Source organism: Rhinopithecus bieti, unplaced genomic scaffold, assembly GCF_001698545.2.
Source record: "Rhinopithecus bieti isolate Rb0 unplaced genomic scaffold, ASM169854v2 scaffold_5924, whole genome shotgun sequence".
Classification (NCBI taxonomy): domain Eukaryota; kingdom Metazoa; phylum Chordata; class Mammalia; order Primates; family Cercopithecidae; genus Rhinopithecus; species Rhinopithecus bieti.
In genome coordinates, this window is record NW_016805189.1 from 1022271 (window position 1) to 1033586 (window position 11316).

The 11316-nt window shown below is 40.9% G+C and overlaps 1 protein-coding gene across 3 annotated transcripts in view; it reads left to right on the top strand.

The window, feature by feature from the left end:
* Positions 1–11316, top strand: part of GRIP1 (glutamate receptor interacting protein 1) — a 298768-nt gene that overhangs the window by 168011 nt on the left and 119441 nt on the right. For all 3 annotated transcript variants that reach the window (XM_017871570.1, XM_017871572.1, XM_017871571.1), the window contains exon 9: positions 10549–10696. In XM_017871570.1, coding sequence (XP_017727059.1) covers positions 10549–10696 — 148 coding nt within the window. The remainder of the gene's footprint in view (positions 1–10548; positions 10697–11316) is intronic.

The following is an 11316-nucleotide window of genomic DNA, read 5'->3' on the forward strand; positions in this document are numbered from 1 at the left end:
AAGGGTTTTTTGTATCTCTATCTCCTTCAGTTCTGCTCTGATGTTAGTTATTTCTTGTCTTCTGCTAGCTTTTGAATTTGTTTGCTCTTGCTTTTCTAGTTCTTTTAATTGTGATGTTAGGGTGTCAATTTTAGATCTTGCCTGCTTTCTCCTGTGGGCATTTAGTGCTATAAATCTCCCTCTAAACACTGCTTTAGCTGTGTCCCAGAGATTCTAGTATGTTATGTCTTTGTTCTTATTGGTTTCAAATAACTTACTTATTTCTGCCTTAATTTCATTATTTATCCACTAGTCATTCAGGAGCAGGTTGTTCAGTTTCCATGTAGTTGTGGTGGTTTTGAGTAGGTTTCTTAATCCTGAATTCTAATTTGATTGCACTGTTTTCTGAGAGACTGTTTGTTATGATTTCCATTCTCTTGCATTTGCTGAGGAGTGTTTTACTTCCAATTACGTGGTCAATTTTAGAACAAGTGTGATGTGGTGCAGAGAAGAATGTATATTCTGTTGATTTGGGGTGGAGAGTTCTGTAGATGTCTATTAGGTCCACTTGGTCCAGAGCTGAGTTCAAGTCCTGAATATCCTTGTTAATTTTCTGTCTCATTGATCTGTCTAATATTGACAGTGGGGTGTTAAAGTCTCCCACACTTATTGTGTGGGAGTCTAAATGTCTTTGTAGGTCTCTAAGAACTTGCTATATGAATCTTGTATTGGGTGCATATATATTTAGGATAGTTAGCTCTTCTTGTTATGTTGATCTTTTTACTATTATGTGATGCTCTTCTTGTCTTTTTTAATCTTTGTTGGTTTAAAGTCTGTTTTATCAGAGACTAGGATTGCAACCCCTGCTTTTTTGTTTTCCATTTGCTTGGTAAATCTTCCTTCATCCCTTTATTTTGAGCCTATGTGTGTCTTTGCACATGAGATGGGTCTGCTGAATACAGCACACCAATGGGTCTTCACTCTTTATCCAATTTGCCAGTATGTGTCTTTTAACTGGGGCATTTAGCCCATTTACATTTAAGGTTAATATTCTTATGTGTGAATTTGATCCTGTCGTTATGATGCTGGCTCAATATTTTGTCTGTTAGTTGGTGCATTTTCTTCATGGTGTCAATGGTCTTTACAATTTGGTATGTTTTTGCAGTGACTTGTACTGGTTTTTCCTTTCCATATTTAGTGCTTCCTTCAGGAGCTGGCAGTCAAAAAATCTCTCAGCATTTGCTTGTCTGTAACAGATTTTATTTCTTTTTCACTTATGAAGTTATTTTGGCTGGATATGAAATTCTGGGTTGAAAATTCTTTTCTTTAAGAATATTGAATATTGGCCCCCACTCTCTTCTGGCTTGTAGGGTTTCTGCAGAGAGATCTGCTGTTAGTCTGATGGGCTTCCCTTTGTGGGTAACCCAACCTTTCTCTCTGGCTGCCCTTAACATTTTTTCCTTCATTTCAACCTTGGTGAATCTGACAATTATGTGTCTTGGGGTTGCTCTTCTTGAGGAGTATCTTTATGGTGTTCTCTGTGTTTCCTGAATTTGAATGTTAGCCTGCCTTGCTAGGCTGGGGAAGTTCTACTGGATAATATCCTGAAGAGTGTTTTCCAGCTCAGTTCCATTCTCTCTGTCACTTTCAGGTACACCAATCAAATGTAGGTTTGGTCTTTTCACGTCGTCCCATATTTCTTGGAGGCTTTGTTCATTCCTTTTATTATTTTCCTCTAATCTTGTCTTCACACTTTATTTCATTAAGTTGATCTTCAATCTCTGATATCCTTTCTTCTGCTTGATCAGTTCAGCTATTGACACTTGTGTATGCTTCTCAAAGTTCTCAAGCTGTTTTTCAGCTGCATCAGGTCATTTATGTTCTTCTCTAAACTGGTTATTCTAGTTAGTAATTCATCTAACCTTTTTTTAATGTTCTTAGCTTCCTTGCATTGGGTTAGAACATGCTCCTTCAGCTCGGAGGAGTTTGTTATTACCCATCTTCTGAAGCCTACTTCTGTCAATTCATCAAACTCATACTCCATCCAGTTTTGTTCCCTTGCTGGCGAGGAATTGTGATCCTTTGGAGGAGAAGAGACATTCTGGTTTTTTGAATTTTAGCCTTTTGCACTTGTTTTCTTAATTTTCATGGATTTATCTACCTTTGATCTTTGATGTTGGTGACCTTCGGGTGGGGTTTCTTTGTGGACGTCCTTTTGTTGATGTTGATGCTATTCCTTTCTGTTTGTTAGTTTTCATTCTAACAGTCAGGCCCCTCTGCTGCAGTTCTGCTGGAGTTTCCTGGAGGTCCACTCCAGACCCTGTTTACCTGGATATCACCAGTGGAAGTTGCAGAACAGCAAAGATTGCTGCCTGTTCCTTCCTCTGGAAGCTTCGTCCCAGAGGGGCATCCACCAGATACCAGCTGGAGCTCTCCTGTAAGAGGTGTCTGTCAACCCCTGCTGGGAGTTGTCTCCCAGTCAGGAGGCACTGTCCCTTCAAGGACCCCACTTGAGGAGACAGTTTGACGCTTAGCAGAGCTCAAGTGCTGTGCTGGGAGATCTGCTGCTCTCTTCAGAGCCAGCAGGCAAGAATGTTTAAGTCTGCTGAAGCTGCACCCATAGCTGCCCCTTCGCCCAGGTGCTCTGCCCTAGGGAGATGGGAGTTTTATCTCTCAGCTCCTGACTGGGGCTGCTGCCTTTCTTTAAGAGATGCCCTGCCCAGAGAGGAGGAATATAGAGAGGGAGTCTGGCCACAACAGCTTTGCCGAGCTGCAGTGGCCTCCACCGAGTTCAAACTTCCCAGTGGCTTTGTTTAGGCTATGAGAGGAAAACCACCTACTCAAGCCCCAGTATTGGGGACGCCCCTCCCCCAACCAAGCTCAAGCATCCCAGGTTGACTCCAGACTGCTATGCTGGCAGTGAGAATGTCAAGCCAGTGGACCTTAGCTTGCTGGGCTCCATGGGGGTGGGGTCTGCTGAGCTCCCTGGCTTCAGCCCCCTTTCCAGGGGAGTGAATGATTCTCTCTCACTGGCATTCCAGGCACTACTGGGGTATGAAAAAAAAACTCCTGCAGCTAGCTCGGTGTCTGCCCAAGTGGCCGCCCAGTTTTGTGCTTGAAACCCACAGCCCTGGTGGCCTAGGTACTGGAGAGCATCCCCTTGTCTGCAGGTTGTGAAGACCATGGGAAAAGCGCAGTATCTGGGCCAGCGTGCACCATTCCTCACAGCACAGTCCCTCACAGCTTCCCTTGGCTAGGGAGGGAGTTCCCCAACCCCTTGTGCTTCCCAGGTGAGGCAATGCCCCACTGTGCTTCAGCTTGCCCTTCATGGGCTGCACCCACTGTCTAATCAGTCCCAATGAGATGAGCCATGTACCTCAGTTGGAAATGCAGAAATCACCTGCCTTCTGCGTTGATCTTGCTGGGACCTGCAGACCGGAGCTGTTCCTGTTTGACCATCTTGCCAGCCACCAGATAACTCAATATTTTCATAAGCATTTTGACCATATTATATTAAAGATTTCACTGGGCAGGAAGAGAGGAATTGCAAACAGTATGTTAAAAAGAAAAAAAAGTAACTAGAAACTTAATGAGATTCAACAGAATATATTTCTGAAGTGGAATCTAGGAGTTCAACACTACTCCCCACCTTCTTGGCATGGGATCCCAAGGGGTTACTTGAAGGAAAGAAGGAATAGTCAATGTTCATCTTTGCATCCCCACTACTTTTCAGTGTGCATGGCATATAGTTGGCAGTTAGTAAATATAGTTTTAAAATTCATGTTGTTGGATGGATGATGACTTAGAAAGTCTACTTCCATGGGACTATGAGGTGGACAGACTTCTATTCTAGCAAGAATATAATTAGGCTTCCCTAGCCTCCTGAGAGTACATTAATGCTGCTGCTGATTCATCTGATGCCCAAAGCATATGGATCTGGTCCTAGTCACCTACGTAAAATGCCACCATACGAGTGCCTCATCACAGGGGACTTCCTTGAATTGTCTAATATCCAGCTTCTTTTCAAAACCTAAGTGAGAGAAAAGGTTGACATCTAACAAAGATCCCAAGAGACATTCAGTCTGTTTACCCTGGGATCCACCTTTATATCATGTTGACCAATACATTATCTCGTCCCATTCTAGAGACACCATCATTGATTTGCTTTTTAATCTTATATCTCAACCTTGATCAAGGAACAGCTGTTGGAAACTACCTCTGCATCCTATCATAAAATGTGTTGAGGGCATTATCTATTATATCATTTACCACCATCTGTATATAAAAGCCCATGAGAGAGATATCTTTAACGCTCCCTGCTAGAATCATCTTTATTTCCACCACAGGGATTAGTAGACTTCCTCCTTTCCAATAGTGAGAACTGCATAATTGATTATGTTTTCTTTATTATTCAGGTTGCTGGGAAATTGAGTCATTCTTTTTATTGGAACAAAATTCACATAACATACAAATAATCATTTTAAAGATACAATTCAGTGGCACTTAGTACATTTACAGAGTTGTGCAAATATCCCCTCTGTCTAACTCCAGCACATTTTTATCATCCCAAAAGGAAACCTTATATCCATTAAGCAGTCATTTTTCCCTCCCCAGCAACCCTGGCAACTACTAATTGTACTTCTACTTTCTGTACCTATGGATTTACTTATAGTTCAGTGTCATGCTTGCAGTGCAGTCAAACTCTATTAACCCTTGTGGTATGGCATTTGTAGACTCTTTCTTCCTGGTTGTTTCCTTATATTACTTATTTTGTTTCAAGCAAATAGCCTCAAGATTTTTGTGTAAAGATGAGCAGAGATATACACAAATAAGAATATCCTCCTTTTTACCTCCAGAGCCACTTGCCACCCTTCTTGCTGCTCTGCCATGACCTATGTGGTCTACACTATGGGCTCTCAAGCCCTCTGGCTTCCAGTTGAGTTTGGCTAATAGGGAATGATGGCAGTCGATCAGGGGAAGGGAGGACAATGATGACAAGTATTACTCTCCTGACTTCTTCCTTGTGGGTTCACTGAAATTGGTCCCTTGACTGAAGGTCCCAGCTCATGTCAAGGAGCCCTCATCACTTAGGTCTTTCCAAATCCCGGTTCTACTAGCAATTCTATTTTTTGCCTTTTCAGGCTTAGTAGGGTATGGTCCCTATTATTTCTGGCCCCAGAGTACTGTATCATACCTTTTAGTTTCCCTATAAGCTTCTCATACCTTTCTAAGTTGTTCCTTTATTAAACTCTTCTCAAGTTATCCTAATTTGAATGTATCATGTGTTTCTTGCTGGGACCTGACTTAAACAGCATACTCTACCCCATGGTTCTATTCAGCTGTCAGTCAACATAATTTGCTCAGAGTCCTCTGCAGATGAGCAGGTCTGGTAGATTCTCCTAGAGCCAAACAATGTCCTCTTCCTCGTGTCCACTGCATTCACATAGGGTTCTATTAAGGTGTATAACAGGCAGGTTGACATTGTTTGCAGGTCAGGGCCATAATCCCTGAAGATGTGACATTTGAGCAGAGCAGTTGTTTAAAAAAAAAAAAAAAAAGGTGAAGGAAGGGACAGGAAGAGGTGGAGCATTCTGGGTAGAGAGAACAACATAAATGAAGGCACTGTAGCAGGGATTGACAGCATTTTGAATAACTAAAATAGGAGTTCAGAACTAGAACAGAGAGAAGCAGGGCAGAATGGTGGAAGATAAAACTGGTGAAGGAAGCAGAAGCCAGATCATGCAGGTCCTTGTAGACCATGTTAAGAACCTGTACTCCGTTACCAGAACAGCTGTTTTAAGGTTTTAAGCTTGGGATTAACGTGATGAGATATTCAATTTAAAGGATCACTCTGGATTGGGGAAGGTGAAGGGCATGAGAGGATGTGGGGAAATCAGATGATGGTAACTTGGACTAAAATGGTGATCATGGAGATGGAAAGAAAGGATGAAATTGAGAGCTATTTAGGGGGTAAAATCAAGAGAAATTTATAGGATCTGGGAGAAGATGGGACCAGGGATGGCTCCTGGGTTTCTGGTTTGTGTGATGGAGTGCAGCATGAACCCACCACTGGAGAAGGAAACGTGCAGAAGCAGTGGAGTAGGATGGTCTCACTCTTCAGTTTGGGACTTGTGTCGATGTTCCTAGGAGACGGCCTAAAATTGTTCTAAGTGACAAATATGAGCTCGGGGGAATGATGTGTGCTGGATTTAAGAATGACTGAGGTAAGTGAAACTGTGGGCTACTGAAGTGAGAGAATACAAGACTGAGCTTCTGTTAACTGTTATCAACAAGCCCTGATTGTCTTTCATGAGATAAGCACCCTTTTTTCTTCATCATTTTTTTCTGGTTAGTTAGATTAGGACCTTACTATTATAGAATCTTGCTAGAAAGTTGTAGTTGTGCCCTGGAAACTTCTTAATGTGGAAGCTTCATATTATGTGATGTCTCCTTGAAGGTGGAAGACATCCCTCCAAACTCAGTCTTTAAAGGATGTTATTATTGTCATCCAAATATTTAAAGATCTGAGAATTTTCATTCCACCTTTATAAACATCAGTTATCAAGAATCACTTTTCTATCTAGCAGCTCATCTCTTCTATTGATTTGTAGGATACTGCGATTTAAATTCTAGCTACTGTATATTTTCATAAATTTGGTTAACCTGCCTTAACTTTCTCTGGTGAGCTACTTAAATGGCATCGTTATTTCTCTGTAGATTCACAGATTGTCATGACTAGGGAAGTTTTATTCAAATCTCTTCATTTTACAAGTGAAGAAAATGAGGTGTAAGGGAGATGATGGCTCGGGCCACATGCTGAGTTGATGATATAGCAAGAACCACCCTCTAGCTGGTCCTCAGCTCCAGCCTTGAGTCCCATATAACACCACACTGCCTCTTCCCTTAACCATGACTTTGAATTAATCTTATCTCAGAACTGTAATGCTTTCTACTTTAAGTTTTAAAGGAGATTCATTAATTGCATATTTGCATCTCCCAAATGGAAATATGCACTTGTTGTTTTTTCAAGCCTTAATGGGGCAAGTTGTACTTGAAGAGAGACTTATTCTAGTTTCCAGTCACAGAAGCTGCTGTAGAAGCTGTGGATGCTCTCTCTCTCTCTCACCCTCTAATTTAATGATGGCAGAGGATCTGGCATCCTTTGCCTAAGCTTCTTAATACTCGTACTCCTATCATTTCTTTCTACCAGAACAATTTCATGTTAATTCTTCATGATCATTGGAACATTAAAACCACAGAAAAATATAAGTTTTAATACTTTGACAAATATACAGGCCAGCAGAAAGAAAAAAAAACTAAACTAAAGGGTTTATATTTAAACACCTTTTGAATATCCTGATGACCTCTTTAAAACTCTCATGTTTAATCATGATTTAGTACTTTTTAGAAAAGTGAATACTTTATGTAAGTATTGAGTAATGGTTGGTTGTAGTTTTATAAAATTTACATCTGCAAATACCTACTTTAAATATCCACTTCTTATAATAACAGTCCAAGACAGATACATTGGTGCAGTCCTCTCAAATGAAAAGGCCTATTGGAATACCAATTCAGTCATTGTATCAAAGACCCAAACTCACAATGCTCACATAAAGATGATAGAAGTTTCTTTCTCAATCTCTTGAGAAATCTGAAGATTTTAGGAACCTAGGCTTCATCTATCTCATGGCTTGATGCTTTGGTCTGCATGGCTGAAGATGGCTTACCACTTCTGAGCCCACATTTCACCAGCAAGGGGGAAATGAGGGAGAGGGGGGCACAGCCATTCTTTTTAAGAGCACATCCTGAAACATGTCACATCTCACTTCCCATTGGCTGGAACCCGGTCCCATGGCTACACCTTGCTGCAAGGGAGGCTGGGAAATGTGGTTCTTAACTGGGCAGCCATTTGCTCAGCTAAAACTTAGAGACCCTATTACTGACAAAAGAAGGGAAGATGAGATATCAGGGAACACCTAGCAGTTTCTGTCATTTCTAAAAGAGATTAAGTAGTAAGTAATCTAGAAACTTTATCATTTTCACCTGTTAAGCAAAATAAATTTATCTTTAGACATGACAAAACCATGAGGAAGAACATAAGTGATTGTCACCCCACAAACATACCTATTAAAATCCAACAAGACCTTGGAGAGTGGGTTTGAGAAATCAAAATTAGTCATTCTAAAATTCTAGAAAGGTAATGTGAGAAAAGGCCCTGGTAGGCCAGAGCCTCATGTGGGGTTTGGCTGAGCAGAAAAAGGTTGCCTTGCAGCATGCTTAAGGAACAGAAGGAGAAAGGCCAACTGCTGGGGGTGGAGCCAGAGGCATCACATTGTGTGCACTGAGCTCAGCCACAGATCTTTTTTAAAATTGAGAGGTGGGCAAATTAACCACCTTAGTGACAGAAGGACAACTAAAACAGAGACTGCAGGGACTGACAAGGATTCTTTACTAGGGTCTCCTGACTGAGACACATGAGGTGCAAACTACCATTGCACGTAGGCACGGGGCCCACTCACTGAAAACTCCAAGGTGAGAGTAACGCAGGACGCACAATGACCAGGTGAGACTCTGGAGAGAAACAAAGCAGCAAATGAGGGAGAAGGAGAGAGAGAAGCCAGGACATTGTCATTGGTCCTAGTCTGATGTCAGGAGATCAGAGAAATTAATACAGCAAGGTGAGTAAGAGCAGAGAGTAGCATCCACCATAGTTAGGTTCATGGGCAAATCAACCGTAAGATCTGGGGTAGTTGTAATACCCCAGAGCCAAAAACTCTTAGTAGATTAAGACCTTTGGCTTCTTGCAGATATTATTAATGAAACTCTGCTTGCTCTGGAATTGACAGGAAGAGGTATAGGCCCTAACATTTCAATCTTACCAGTCAGTTAGGAAACATGATGTTAACACATGCAAGAATCCTTAGCACTGGATATGCATGTTGTTGACCTGGATATTGTCATCTTTACTTTAAGAAATAATTTATCTCAAACTGAAGATGGCTGTCTCCCATGGACCTTTCAGCTTCATGACTCAATGCATATTACCTGAGCTTCAGCAATCAGAATACAGATTTCCTATTTCACTATATCTGAGTGGGCCTTGATGATAAAGATGTTCTTGCAGAAAGGCAAAATTGTATTAATGGAGTGTCAAACATCAGAACAGTCAAAAATTAGGAAAAGATTACAGACCCAGTATGCAGTCTTGAAAAATGAGATGACTCAAAGGCTTGAGGTCATAATATAGCAATAATGAAAATATCCTATATGTGTAACAAAGTGCTTTGTTCATTGGTTTGGTTTTAATAAACATTGTGGAAAAGATATCATTTTATAGGTAAGCAAGCAGGCTTAGAAAGTTTTACTATTGTTAATTGTCAATTTTGTCAAAATACAAAAAAAGACAGTTTTAGTAACTGGTCTTGTCTTAGATACCATGACACAAATATTTTAATTCCATGTCCCAGACTCTTTCCCTTGTGTCGTGTGGCTCTTCTGAGCTTTAAGCAACATCATGAGCTTTCTCATTTGTTCATGCATTCATTCTACAACTATTAGTGGCATACCTCCGATGTGCTAATCATTATACTAGGCACTGAGAATGCTGTGATTGATAAGACATAGTATCTGCCTTCAAGCATGCTTACAATCTGGCAAGGAACACAGGCACATCATCCATACTGGCCACTGTGAACCAGTGAAATGTATGCTACAGCAGCAGGAATAGAGCAGACTGTAGAAGCACATGTGAAAGGCATCTTACCAAATTACGACTTAGGCTTCCCGGAATTGATGTTGGCATTGAGTCCACAAATGTTAGAAGGAGTTGAAGGAACAAAGAGTGTTCCAAGCCAAAAATAAAGCATATATGAAGTTATGCTTGAGAGGGAGGTGATCCTAAGTGAGTTCCAGAGGAGGGAAAGACCCAAAAGCTTTACAAATTCAACTTAGTGGACCATTTCTACTACTTGGCTAGAGACATCATCCATCCATCCATTCTTCCAATCATCTATCTACCCATCCATTCATCCTTCTATCCATCTTGTCATTCTTTTATTTATCCATCCACTCATCCTTCTTTCCTTTCTCCCTCCTTTCCTCCCTCCATTTCTTCTTTCCTTCCTTTCTTTTTTATATCCATCCTTTCATCCATTCATTCATCCATCCATCTATTTATTCCTGGTAGGTGCTAAGATATTGATTGAATTAAGTAATTAATTTTAAAAACCTTTACTGAAAGACCTAGTATATGCTAGGCATTGTGCCAAGCACTGTAGAGGGGATAAAGATACAAGAGATATTATCCCAAGTGACATGAAGCTTAAAATCTCATTGAAGAGATGAACATTACACATACATTAATACAATACAAGCTGAATGGAACAGGTGTGTTAAGAGGTGCCCTATGAATTTATCATTGGCTGTGGAGATATTATATGGAGAGAAATCTAAGTATCAGTGATAAAATTAAAAGGCTAACATCAAACTGAATATTCTTCGTCTTTTTCTTTTGTGTCTTTGCTTATTTGTTTTATTTTGTTTTGTTTTCTGAAATTTGTTCTTTGACAGATTCTGTGGCGACAGCATCCGGGCCACTACTAGTCGAAGTTGCCAAAACTCCTGGTGCCAGCCTTGGGGTTGCCCTAACTACCTCGATGTGCTGTAACAAACAAGTCATTGTCATAGACAAAATCAAATCTGCAAGTATTGCAGACAGGTAAGTATTGTAGAAAGTGCCTACGTTTCCGCCAGGCCTGGTGGCTCACGCCTGTAATCCCAACACTTTGGGAGGCTGAGGCGGGCAGATCGCCTGAGGTCAGGAGTTCGAGACCAGCTTGGCCAACATGGTGAAACCCCATCTACTAAAAATACAAGAAATTAGCCAGTCGTGGTGGCAGACATCTGTAATCCCAGCTGCTCAGGAGGCTGAGGCATGAGAATCACTTAAACTCATGAGTCAGAGGTTGCAGTGAGCCGAACTATTGCACTCCAGCCTGGGCAAAAAGAGTGAAACTCTGTCTCAAAAACAAACAAACAAAAAAAAGTGCCTCCTTTTCAAAAGTGCATGTGTGCAATTTTAAGTATATATAAACACATATGTACACACACTTGTGATACACATATACACATGCATAGACACATACACGTACACAAACACACACAATTCTCTTGCCAGTTTATACAGGTTTCACACAGAGGAGCAAGTTACTGTTGTAGGGCTTAAAAATTCACCTATGTGTCAGTCACCCCATAATGTCACTTTGCCTCATCCAGATGTTTGGTGGTTTGGTGTGGCCTTTAGCTACCAAAAAAAAAAAAAAAAAAAAAAAAAAAAAA